Genomic DNA, 13,972 nt, shown 5'->3' with positions numbered 1-13,972 from the left:
CAGGTGCAACTGGTAGGCTTGATGAAACTCACCTCTCTCCCACTCCCCACAGGCTAGATCAGGAACACTACGCGATGACACGGCATCCTTTCTCACTCCTGATTCAGTGCCACTGTACTTGATCGTTAATGGCGGGGAATCCAGGAAGTGATGTCACAGGCAGGCCCAGGAACCAGGTGTAACTGGTAGGCTTGATGAAACTTGCCTCTCTCTCCCGCTCCCCACAGGCTAGATCAGGAACACTACACGATGACACGGCATCCTCTCACTCCTGATTCAGTGCCACTGTACTTGATCGTTAATGGCGGGGAATCCAGGAAGTGATGTCACAGGCAGGCCCAGGAACCAGGTGTAACTGGTAGGCTTGATGAAACTCGCCTCTCTCTCCCGATCCCCACAGGCTAGATCAGGAACGCTATGCAATGATACTGGCATCCTCTCTCACTCCCAAGTGTCCCTCTTTATGTTCAAAGTGAACTTTGCAAATTTTGGGGGTTTGCTATGCAATGAAATTTCATATGTACATTTACACTTGTGAAGTTTCATTCAAATTGAAAGTTAATGAGTTGCTGCAATGAAAATATCTCATTAGCTATGTTCGCAGCACTAAAATACACACAAAACTGCATTCGTGGGCCATTTTTTTGCAATTAAGATAACTGCACTTCAATGAGAAATAGCTCCTTTTCTGCAATGTTCTCCATAGTGTGTAAGGTTTTTTTCTCACCTTTTTAAATCCAAACTCAAAGGGAATTACAAATTTATGTACAGGAGGTTTTCTAGTAGGATCATTTGTATATGACTCCTGATAAAATATGACTTCTGGGTGAATTTCAGGGCACGGATCTCTATGCTCAGTACACTATTAGCATTCTATGAAATAATAATAATTTTTCATCCAAACATTTTTAGTCTTGAATGAGTAACCAACCACAATCTTAGCAAGTCATTGCTGACTGTGATTAATTCAGACTAGGAAATCTTACTCTTCAATAGGGGTTTCTTTTAAACATTTTTGGAATGAACTTTATCATACATTTCTAATCGTAGATGCAACACTATGAAGATAGAGCCTCAAGAAATCAAAGCAATGTGATCTTCTTTATTTTATTGGGATTTTCTAGTCATGAAGATCTGCAGATTGTCCTCTTTCTGGCATTTTTGATGATCTACACATTTACCATTCTTGGAAACCTGCTGATCATTGCTGTCTCCAGAGCTGACTCTCATCTTCACACTCCTATGTACTTTTTCCTCAGTAACTTCTCGTTCCTGGAAATCTGTTATACAACGGTCACTGTTCCTAAAATGCTGTCAGACTTATCTACAGGGAACAGAACCATTTCTTTCCATGCATGTCTAATCCAGATGTATTTTTTTTTCTTTTTTGGCACCACTGAGTTCTTCCTGCTTGCATTAATGGCTTTTGATAGATATTTGGCCATCTGTAACCCACTGCGCTACAGTGTAATAATGAGTCACAGGGTTTGCTTGTTGCTAGTTCTTTCTTCTTGGCTTTGTGGTGCTCTTGTCCCAATCACACCCACATCTGTTATTTCAGGGTTACCCTTCCATAGCTCCAATAAAGTCAATCATTTCTTTTGTGATGTAGCTCCACTTATAAAGTTGTCATCTGCTGATACATTTGCTATTGATCTGATTGTCTTTTTGTTGTCAACAATTGTGGTTCTTAGCTCCATTCTCCTAGTGATGGTGTCTTACATTTTTATCATCTCCACCATTCTGAGGATCCCCTCTGCCTCAGGGAAACAGAAAGCATTTTCTACCTGCGCCTCGCATTTCATTGTTGTCACCATATTTTATGGAACAGTAATCTTCATGTATGTGAGGCCAGCGTCAAGTGACTCCATAGATCTGAACAAAGCAGTGTCCGTCTTCTACTCGGTTATTACGCCAATGTTAAACCCAATCATCTATAGTCTAAGAAACAAAGAGGTAAAAGAATCTTTGAGGAAAGTAAGACAAAAACTGAGAGCTTTTGGGAATCGCAGCAGTGTTATTAATAGCAGTATAAGCTGGTAAAAAAAACAGGTCACATTGCTAGAAAAAAAATAGCAATGAATTTAGAAGGTCATGTTAAACTCTTCAAAGCATTTCCTTTCTCATATAAAATGTATGTCTCTTGAGGGAGCGTAATAACTGCCGAAATTACAGAAGGGACAGAATTTTTAGCTCTAGCTTTATGGTATAGATCTAAAAGCTTGGTTCCAGGAGCTAGTGAATGATCTCAGTCTGACTCTCAGCAGAGAAGCCAAAGATTGAATGTGCTTAGGAATTAAACCCATTTATCCACGGGAGTAGTCCTGGAAAGCACATCTGTTGTATGAAGGAAGTACCCTGTCCTGTACGAGATCTTCAGTTCGCAATGTTGACAATCTGTCACCATTCATTTCATCTCTTAAATATTAAATTAGGTAATGTTTTAATCAATCACTCTTTCATTTTCCATTCAACTATTCAGTATTTCTTTCATCTTTTAACATTCAAATTCAGAAAAGAAATATAAATAAAATAGTTTAACATTTTGTTTGAAATTCAGAGACATGTTTGATTGGTCTGATAATTTTTTTGGATTGATATCATAATGTCTTGTATTATAAATTGAAATTATATGTAACACGAAAGAAGAACAAGAATCTTATAAATGGGTGGAAGTATCTCCAGTGGTTACAAGTGAGAAGAAGCACAAGTCACTTCTGTGGTGTTTTTCCCAAAGAAAATGTCTTTATTAAAGCTTAGGTAAATACTTACGTGGAGAGAGCCTCTAGCAGAGTGAGTTGCTGTCTGTTATCAACTCAGTATCTCTGGGCCCTTAGTGCCAAGGCGTGGTTGGTGCAGCCTAGCAAGTGAACCCGTTAGACCCATGCGGACAGTTGGTGGGCGACCTGCGGGGGGACCAACTACAGCTTCACCTATACCAGCCACCTCCCCCCAGGTTCATCCCTTGGGTTCTGATGGCTGAAATGACTTAGGTGGGTCCCTGGGGCAGTCAACCAGATAGGAGTCCAAGACTGGGGTCAGGGCTGGCGGCAGATAGAAGATACCGGAGACAGGCCAGAGGTCAGGGCAGGCAGCAGACAAGATATACAGGGACAGGCTGGAGGTCGGGACAGGCAGTAGACAGGATATACCGGAGACAGGCCAGAGGTCAGGGCAGGCAGCAGACAAGATATACAGGGACAGGCTGGAGGTCGGGACAGGCAGTAGACAGGATATACAGGGACAGGCCAGAGGTCAGGGCAGGCAGTAGACAGGATATACCAGAGATAGGCCAGAGGTCGGGACAGGCAGTAGACAGGATATACAGGGACAGGCCAGAGGTCGGGACAGGCAGCAGACAGGATATACCGGAGACAGGCCAGAGGTCGGGACAGGCAGTAGACAGGATACACAGGGACAGGCCAGAGGTCAGGGCAGGCAGCAGACAGGGTGTACTCAGATCTAAGGTTAAGGTCAATTGCCAGTGGTGCTAAATTTCAATAGGCATCAGAGAATTATTGCCCTTTAGCCTCTGTTCTCTTCAGACACAGGAAGAACTTGATCAAAAGTATGCAAAGCACCTGCAAGCTGGCTCTTGTGATCACAGGCCATGCAGTGGCTATGCCCTTTGTAAGTATTTCCCTGCATGTAGGAGGAGGGGGCATGGCCACAGAGGGGCTCGTGATCGCACATGCAGGAATATTTTCTCATTGATGGTTTTCTGCTGTAGTAGGAAGCGTTCTCCTCCAGAAGACCTCTCCTTTATAAATTTTGTGAAGGAAATGTCTGAATTGGTTCCCTTCCAATTGCAGACTGAACAGGATGATAGGCACCAGATGATGGAATTGCTCCAATTCCTGGATGCCCCCAAGGTAATCACCTCTATTCCCATTTATCAGGTCCTTCTTGATCTTCTTAAGAAGAACTGGGAACATCCTGGATCAGTTGCTCCAGTACATAGAAAAGCTGACACTACCTATTTGGTACAATCAGCCCCAGGTTTTCAAAAATCTCAGCTTGATCACCACTCGGTTGTTGTAGAGTCTGCTCAAAAAAGGGCAAAGAGGTCAAAACCTCACTCATCTGTTCCTCCTGGAAAGGAACAGAAGTTCCTAGATAACATTGGTTGCTGAGTATTTCAAGGGGCCATGCTCATCTTCCAAATTGCAGCCTACCAGCTTTATATGACCCAATATAACAGGATCATTTTTAAGCAGATACCGGATTTCTCAGACTCCCTGCCTCAGCAATTTCAAGAACAATTACAAGCCCTAGTCAACAAGGGTTTTGAGGCAGGCAAGCATGAGATTAGAACATCTTATGACATTTTTTACACCTCTACCAGAGTGTCTGCAGCTGCCATTTCGGCGAGGGGGTGGGCCTGGCTCAAGTCTTCTGACCTTCGCCCAGAAGTACAAGACCGGTTATCCGACCTGCCTTGTATCGGAGATAATCTGTTTGTCGAACAGATTCAACGGACGGTGGCAGAATTAAAAGACCATCATGAGACCCTAAGACAGCTCTCTTTGATGCCTTCTGACTTCTCCTCCAAAAAGCCTTACAGAAAGGACTCTAAGAAGTCTTATCCGCCACCATCCACAGTCTCGTCAAGCCCGAAAACAAAAACCACAAGCAGCTCCCTCAACCGGGACCTGCTTCAGGTTTTTGACTTCCATTTAGAAAGCAGCAGCCGGATCCCTCTGTCGAACATTCCAGTAGGAGGTCGATTGTGCCACTTCCACAACATGTGGCATACAATCACATCTGATCAATGGGTATTAGCAATCATTGCTCAGGGTTACCATCTGAACTTTCTCGCCCTACCACCAGACTCCCCACCTCTACAAACGTGGAGAACATTCTTCTGGAGCAAGAGGTTTCTCTCCTTCTCCAGTCAAGAGCGATAGAACCCATTCCATACTCTCAGCAAGGCCTAGGGTTCTATTCCCGGTACTTCTTAATCCCCAAAAAATCGGGAGGTGTCTGTCCTATTCTAGACTTACGGGCCCTCAACAAGTACCTCCAATGAGAAAAGATGGTCACCTTGGGATCACTTATACCTCTTCTACAAAGAGCTCTCACCATATCCACTTCCTACTTTCTTCTCAATAACCCCCCCCCCTCCTTACTCCTCCTCACTGCCCACTAATGATCTCTCTCTCAGGATCTCCTCGCCTAGCTGTGGCAATGCTCATCTCAGACTGTGAGCTGTGTGGTGCTCTTCTCACGGGAACGTCTCCTGGGGCCATCTACCACCAACAAGAAAGGACCCTACAGATGCAGGGCCCTGCCCTAGGGAATGGTACAAATGCTTTTGTAGCCCTCTGGCCTCTCACAACAGCCAGTAAAAAAAAAAATAAACCAAGCTTAAAAACAGAAACCCTGTCCTTAGAAAATAAAGAATTAGTCACATAACAGCAAAACCCTATGAAGCAGAGATTTTAACACAAAACGGCTAGAATTAGCATAGGGATTTCCTGTTAACCCCTGAGCTTTACAGCCCTAGGAAATGTTCTTTAATACTGAGCTAACCCGTCACTTGTTTTTGTAACCAAGGGACCTTGGAAATGAGGAAGTAGCTGATAAAAACACAGCCCAGGATTTCCCTGCCTCAGATCATGTGCCTGATGTTAATAATGAATTCAATGATGTTTAGATAATAAACGCAATCATAAAACCACATGAAGGAAGAACTGGATTTAAGAGTTGGGCACACGTAGGCTCCCAACCCTTTCCCAGCAATCAGAGGGTTTGGGGGAAGGGCAAGAGAGTTCCCCTCCACTCCCCTAACCAGAAAAGAAACCAAAAGAAGTAGTTGGAGAAATCATCAGAGGAGTGTGGAATCCATTCCCGCATTGCACATCCTCTCAGCCCTGAGATCTTCTAATCAAGCCTGCAGCACGAACGCAGTCACAATTCTGCCCCAAGACTGAACGCAACACCAGCGGCAAACCTCATACGCACAAATACCAGGCCAGAGGGGAGCAGTCAGCAGTGATCAGAACACCCAATAACTTACCTTTACAGGAAAACAAACGCAATCAGAATTATGCCCCAAGCCTGAACGCAACACCAGCAGCAAACCTCATACGCACAAAATACCAGGCCAGAGGGGAGCAGTCAGCAGTGATCAGAGCACCCAATAACTTACCTTTACAGGAAAACAAACGCAATCAGAATTATGCCCCAAGCCTGAACGCAACACCAGCGGCAAACCTCATACGCACAAAATACCAGGCCAGAGGGGAGCAGTCAGCAGTGATCAGAACACCCAGTAACTTACCTTTACAGGAAAACACAGCAAGTGATGCCACAATGGATTCTTTAAACATTTACAGGTCAATATTTAAAACAAAATGTCTGTGTAAGATAAAACTTATCCGGCTATCTTACATGGGATATTCAGCAGTACAGCAGCGCTGCTTAATATATCCAACTAAGGCCTAGATTTACCAATGTCGCAGGGCTCCCTGAATCACGCGCTAACGGGGGGGTAGGGGGGGGCGGGCCTGCGAAAGCGCCATCATAAAAGGCGATGCTATTGGGCGCGAAATGGGCAGCCAAAAGGGTTCTTACCTTTTCGCTATCCGCGATGTCCTCGGGGTGTTCGCCCCGACTCCTCCTCTTCCGGGGCAGACGCCGCCCTGACTCCGCCCCTTTTTTTGCTATCACATGCGAAACATCCCATAACCCCCTAAGTTAGACCTACTGTATGGCAGGTCTAACTTATCCAGTTCTCTTCATCGGATAACTATTGATATTCATACAGCTGCATAAGTTAGGATTTCCTATACTTATCCAGTTAAGTAGCACCACCCAATCTACTCACTGACCGCTCATAACGTATCTGGATATCTACTTATCCGGCTAAGTCGTGGCTGCTGATCGTAGCCAGATACTCAGCAGCCGCCATTTAGTTGGATGAGTTTCAATATCAGGTCCATAAAGTAAACCACACAAAAGGGAAATTAACTGCAATCCATTTTCCCAGCTAATCGAACCACAGAATGTAACCATGCAGCTCCCTGAGTTACTTCTCCATCCGGCCAGAACTAAATACAAGCCACAGAAATGCAACCATGCAGCTCCCTGAGTTACTTCTCCATCCGGCCAGAACTAAATACAAGCCACAGAAATGCAACCATGCAGCCTGCTAAAATAATACAGCATCCTGAGCTCCCTGAGTTACTTCTTGGCCAGGTTCTTATGGCCTGGATTGGCCACTGTTGGAAGCAGGATGCTGGGCTTGATGGACCCTTGGTCTGACCCAGTATGGCGTGTTCTTATGTTCTTCATACAGCCAAAACTAAATGCAAGCCACAGAAATGCAGCCAAGCAATTGCTAAAATACTACACCATCCTGAGCTCCCTTAATTATTTCTTCAACCAGAACTAAATGCAAGCCACAGAAATGCAACCTTGCAGCCTGCTACAGTACTGCAGCATCCAGAGCTCCCCTGATTACTTCTTCATCCAGCTGGAACTAGATGCAAGTTGGATAAAAACTCCACGGTCCATATTCGCTGCTGTAGGCTAGTTAGCAGGTTAAACTTATGTGGCTAACTTAGCCTATATATCCAGAGGTGTAGCCCTGCCGCTGAATATATCTGGCTTTCTTAAAGTTAGCTGGATAAGTATACCTGACTAATTTTAGCACAGGTCTATGGGCTGAACAAAATTAGCTGTTAAGTGATCTGTCTAACTCTGAATATGAAAGTTAGGCAGATAACTCTTTCCTCCCATTTCAGCCTGGGAACACCCCTAACTTATGAGGCTAAACTCTAGCTGGATAACTTACTATCCAGCTTTAGTTTAGCTGAATAAGTTCCCAAATATTATTTAGCAGGATAACTTCTGAGTTATGTAGCTAAATGCTTTTGAATATGGACCTCATCACACATGCACTCGAAGAAAATCCACTCACAGTGAGAAACCAGGAAAAATGCCAGCAGAAAACCATCAATGAGAAAATATTCCTGCATGTGCGATCACAAGCCCCTCTGTGGCCATGCCCCCTCCTCCTACATGCAGGGAAATACTTACAAAGGGCATAGCCACTGCATGGCCTGTGATCACAAGAGCCAGCTTGCAGGTGCTTTGCATACTTTTGATCAAGTTCTTCCTGTGTCTGAAGAGAACAGAGGCTAAAGGGCAATAATTCTCTGATGCCTATTGAAATTTAGCACCACTGGCAATTGTTTGGCTGTCACTTGGATGCAGATTCAAAGCTGCTCTCTAAATTGGGTGGAGGGGAATTAGGGCTGGAGGGTACTGGAAGCCAAAAAAAAAATGGATAAGTGCGTAGCTTGCTGGGCAGACTTGATGGGCCATTTGGTCTTCTTCTGCCATCATTTCTATGTTTCTATGTTTACATTGCCAATTCCAGAATGTGGGCTGGTGTAAGGTGCACTGGCAGAGTGGTGTATTCTGTAAGAGGAAGAGGAGGGAGGGGCACAGACAGATGGGTATATTCTGGAAGAGGAGGGGGTGAGCGCACAGACAGAGGGGTATATTCTGAAAGAGGAAGAGGAGGGGGTGAGCGCACAGACAGAGGGGTATATTCTGGAAGAGGAGGGGGTGAGCGCACAGACAGAGGGGTATATTCTGAAAGAGGAGGGGATGTGAGGTACACAGACAGAGGGGTATATTCTGGAAGAGGATGGGGTGGGAGGGGCACAGACAGAGGGGTATATTCTGGAAGAGGATGGGGTGGGAGGGGCACAGACAGAGGGGTATATTCTGAAGAGGAGGGGGTGTGAGGTACACAGACAGAGGGGTATATTCTGAAAGAGGATGGGGTGGGAGGGGCACAGACAGAGGGGTATATTCTGGAAGAGGAGGGGGTGGGAGGGGCACAGACAGAGGGGTATATTCTGGAAGAGGAGGGGGTGAGCGCACAGACAGAGGGGTATATTCTGAAAGAGGAGGGGATGTGAGGTACACAGACAGAGGGGTATATTCTGGAAGAGGATGGGGTGGGAGGGGCACAGACAGAGGGGTATATTCTGAAAGAGGATGGGGTGGGAGGGGCACAGACAGAGGGGTATATTCTGGAAGAGGAGGGGGGTGTGAGGTACACAGAGGGGTATATTCTGGAAGAGGAGGGGGTGTGAGGTGCACAGACAGAGGGGTATATTCTAGAAGAGGAGGGGGTGTGAGGTACAGAGGGGTATATTCTGGAAGAGGAGGGGATGTGAGGTGCACAGACAGAGGGGTATATTCTGGAAGAGGAGGGGGTGTGAGGTGCACAGACAGAGGGGTATATTCTGGAAGAGGAGGGGATGTGAGGTGCACAGACAGAGGGGTATATTCTGGAAGAGGAGGGGGTGAGTGCACAGATAGAGGGGTATATTCTGGAAGAGGAGGGGTGTGAGGTGCACAGACAGAGGGGTATATTCTGGAAGAGGAGGGGGTGAGTGCACAGATAGAGGGGTATATTCTGAAAGAGGAAGAGGAGGGAGGGGCACTGGTTGAACTGTGCAGGAAGAGAAAGGTTATGAGAGGGCATTAGGAACTACAGAATGGAGTCACGAGGGGTTGCAGATGTCAGATGCCTGCGTGAGTCAGAGCCCGGTTCTTGCAGCCTCAGCCTTTGGCTCTGGGCCCAGTTTCAATATAAGGATGTTAGACGGGAAGCAGCCCCTTCAGGCTGTGTCAAATAAAGTGCAGCCCTGGCAAATCCCCGCTCCTCCTTCCACCAGCAAAGAGAGAGGAGTTTCATTCCAGCTCTGTGAAATAAATTTCAGCTTGCATTTATCAATCGTTTTACTGATTAAAAATCACTCATGGCAATGCACAAATAACACTTGATGTCCCATTACGAATTTAGCAATACAGGGAGAGATATTTAAGGTATATAATATTTAAGGTATATAAGTTATAAAGTTATAAATAAATAATAGCTTCAAGTCCCGCGGGATCCAAACTCCTAGATACTTTAATTTACCCGGGCCCACGTGTCTGGAAGGTGCGTGTTTAAACCCAAGCCCTCCGACTTAGCATAATTTATTTTGAGGCCAGCATTCATATGGAAGTGGTCAAACAAAATGATAATAGCAGGCACGCTAGTTCTGGGCCGCCCAACAAATAGTAAAAGGTCATCTGCGAACAGAGCCATTTTGAGAGGGTGTCCATCCACACTAATTCCACTAATACCCCGTTCCCGTCAGAGGCAGATGGCCAGGGGCTCCAGGGCTAGGACAAACAGCAAGGGGGGAAAGGGGGCAGCCCTGGCAGACTCCACAATGAATGGGAAAAGCCCTCGTAGGCGTTCCGTTGAGTAAAATGGTAGCACTGGGATTGCTGTAAAGGGTGCATAACCATTGCAGATAGACACCTGAAAAACCATCCTGCTGTAGCACCCAAAACATATACTCTCATGAGAGAGAATCGAAAGCATTCTCGGCGTCTAGGCTTAGGATCAGTGCTTCTGCCTGATAACTCAGAGCCACCCACAATCGGGGTACATTCCGCACCCCTCGACGTCCCATTACGAACCCAGACTGATCCTCATGAATAAGGCACGGTAGGATAGTGGACAACCTGGCAGCTAGGACTGAGGCTAGGATTTTAATATCCACATTAAGCAACGAGATAGGGTGATAGGACCCCACCTCCAGTGGACCCTTACCCGGTTTAGGGAGAACCACAATAACAGATTGGTTAGAAACCGCTGGTAGGGTATTAGTTTGTAATACGTCCCCAGAGTAGGATTGCAGGGGGGTGGGATCTCCAAGACCTAGAATTTTATAATACTCGGACGCAAACCCATCCTACCCAGCCGCTTTACCTAGCTTAAGTTTTTGAATAATGGCATACATTTCCTGATTAGTAATAGGTTGATTTGTTATAGCCAGCTGCTTTTGTGTAAGGCGAGGCCAAGGAAGCCCATGAAACAGCGTTTCCGCCATCTCTTTACTCACCTGTGCTTTCATGCGTTTAAACATGGTGTATAATTTAGACCGCTTTACCGGGGAATGGATGCCATCCACATTCATGGTAATAATTTTAACATGTGCCATGATATAGGAAATTGATCCGACACACACCGAAGTAGACCTTGCACTCTCAATTATGACCAACAATACAAGTGCAAGAATGAAGTAAGATCCTGGGAAAGTTTTCAAATTGGTTATTTATTTAATATTTTCATTGCGGCTACTCCTTGTTTTAGATACAGTCCTTAGGGGGATTCATCTAAGGACTGTATCTAAAACAAGGAGTAGCCGCAATGACATACAGTGCCCCTTGCATTACTGAAAACTCCTGAGACCAACCCGAAATGGTCCTCCCCCCAACCCCCCCCCCCACTATCACACACAACAACACACCAAGCAACCACACACATCGTACCCTCAACAGGATCACCCCCCAATGCTCCATGAGGCTCAGAGCAGATCCAGTCCTGCTCTCTGGGAACCAGAGTCCCCCTCCTCTGGCCCCACTCCTCATCCGTCACTATGTTTGGTTCTAGATCAGGCATGACCACTGCCCTAAAGTCTCAGGTAGCCCATGCGGGCAGGCCCCAGGAAGCAACATCCATGGCCCGACAGAATTTCGAATACTGGGCAAATGCGGGGTAAATAAAGGCAAGCCCCCCCTGACAGCGACCTCCTGGCCTGCTCATAAAACTTCCTGAGGTAGGCGCGCGAGAGGCCAACATTAAACAAGGGCCGAGCGCCGCTCAGGAGCATACCCTTCTGCCCCCAGTGGACCCTTGCCAAAGTACCAAAAGGGTGTCGTGTACTGGCCTCCTCAGCTCGTACATGAATATGGCAAATCCACACCAGTATGCGTGGAAAGGTGGTGTCACTCTTGGCTAGGTACCCACAACTGCAGAAACTGAGGAAACTGGTAAAGTAGTAAACTAGGAACCATCGCCCAGAAGGGCTATATTCTTCACTCCCCTTCCAGCCTTGGAAGGGTCGCCAAGAAGCCATCCGCCTCCTCTGAGGTGAAGAAGATAGTTTTGTTGTCGTGTTGGACCCGTAGTTTCGCCGGGTATAGCAAGGCAAACTGGATGCCCCGCTTATGGAGTGCTGTACAAGCGGGGGCCATTATCTTCCTCTGCGCTGCGGTGCTGGCCGGGAAGTCATTAAACAGCAGCAGCCAGTGACCTTTATATTCCACCTCCTTTTTCTGACGGTACGCCTGTAGCAATTGTGTCTTGTGATCCCAGTTGAGAATCCGAGCCATTACAGGCCTCGGCCGCCCCAGGCCATCATGAGCCGGGCCCACACGATGCACCTGTTCACATTGGAGCTTTTCGCCAGTTAAGATGAGGCCCACCTGCTGTGGGAGCCATAGCTCTACCAGGTCCTTCAGCTCTCCGTCCCTCAGCTCCTCAGGGAGGCCCACGATCTTAAGGTTATTCCGGCAGTCTCTATCCTCCTGCTCCTCCATTTTGGCAAGGAGCTCGCGCTGCTGGTCCTGAAGGTCTGCCACGTGGCGTTCTGAAGTCGCTAAGAGGTCCCCAAGATCAGAGATGATGCCTTCCTCGGTGTCTAACCTCTTGGGCATGGCCTTCCACCGCCAATTTGATGTCCTCCATCGCAGTCTGCGGCTTGTAGAGACGTCCATCCAGTGCCTCTGTCACTCTCTGTGAAATTTTCTGCAGGGCCTCCTCCGTGACAGAGGCCAGCAAGGGCTCCCCTGTCTGAGCTGCCACGGCCATTTTGGCTGCACGCGGTCGATGGGGTCGGCGCTCCGATTTGCAGTGGGTAACCCGCCCTGCGCATTACCCGCGGGATTTCTCGCAATGGCGGGGACTCAGCAGCACCTCCGGCAGCCGGCACCAGGTAGGGGCATCAGAAACGAGTGGTAGGAACGGCGAAATTTACAGTTTCGTGGGAGCGGGGCCACGGAGCTTTCTCCCTTCACTTCCGCCTCCTACACATCATCGCCGGAAGTCCAAGTGTTGATACTTTTAATGCAGGTGCAACATTGTGCCCCACTACGATGGCAGGGGAAAAAGTGAATTGGATTCACTTTTTCATCAGGTCCAGAGGACGCATATAAAGAGCAGGTAGTAAAATACTGCACGGAGCGGCAGTAGCCACAGAGGCATTCACGGAGCGGGATGCCAGTGGCCAGTGGTAGGTGTCCACCTTCATGGAGCGGAAGGATGTAGGGCTGTCATCTCCCAATTAAATAAAAAACAAAAACAAAAAACAAAACAGGGATGGGATCCATCAGGTCTAGAGGACACATATAAAGAGCAGGTAGTAAAATACTGCACGGAGCGGCAGTAGCCACAGAGGCATTCACGGAGCGGGATGCCAGTGGCCAGTGGTAGGTGTCCATATAAAGAGCAGGTAGTAAAATACTGCACAGAGCGGCAGTAGCCACAGAGGCATTCACGGAGCGGGATGCCAGTGGCCAGTGGTAGGTGTCCACCTTCACGGAGCGGAAGGATGGAGGGCTGTCATCTCCCAATTAAATAAATAATAAAAAAACCCAGGGATGGGATCCATCAGTTCTAGAGGACGCATATAAAGAGCAGGTAGTAAAACACTGCATGGAGCGGCAGTAGCCACAGAGGCATTAACGGAGCGGGATGCCAGTGGCCGGTGGTAGGTGTCCACCTTCACAGAGTAGAAGGATGAAGGGCATCCATCTCCCAATTAAAAAAAGAAAAGAAAAAAAAGAAAAAAAAACAGGGATGGGTTCATGGGCTTATAGGTATTACCAATTATTAGGCTTTTCAATATTTGATGATAGTTAATGTGACTTTCAAGGCATTCTTCACTTTCGGTGCATGTCCGGCATGACTCCTTGCTTCAATGACAGGGGAAAAGAAAAACTGATACTTCACACATTTCCAGCATTGCCCTCTGCTTCATGGCAGAGAGCTATGCTGCCGCTTACCCAACTAATCAAACTTAATATTTCACTTGGAAGCAGCTCCAGCACTGCTCTCTACATTAATGGTGGGGGTGAAAAGGGAATTAGAACATAAGGTTACTAAGAGCCA

The 13,972-nt window shown here is 46.9% G+C and overlaps 1 protein-coding gene across 1 annotated transcript; it reads left to right on the top strand.

The window, feature by feature from the left end:
- Positions 1-1,050: 1,050 nt before the first annotated feature.
- On the top strand, positions 1,051-2,043 carry LOC115075252 (olfactory receptor 6F1-like). The gene has a single exon (XM_029575545.1). The coding sequence runs from the start codon at positions 1,051-1,053 to the stop codon at positions 2,041-2,043; it is 993 nt and encodes a 330-aa protein (XP_029431405.1).
- The last annotated feature ends 11,929 nt before the right edge of the window (positions 2,044-13,972 follow it).

The sequence above is a fragment of the Rhinatrema bivittatum genome, chromosome 13 (assembly GCF_901001135.1).
Source record: "Rhinatrema bivittatum chromosome 13, aRhiBiv1.1, whole genome shotgun sequence".
Lineage (NCBI taxonomy): Eukaryota > Metazoa > Chordata > Amphibia > Gymnophiona > Rhinatrematidae > Rhinatrema > Rhinatrema bivittatum.
Note: the sequence above shows the minus strand (reverse complement) of the source record. Positions and strands in the feature narration are given on the sequence as shown.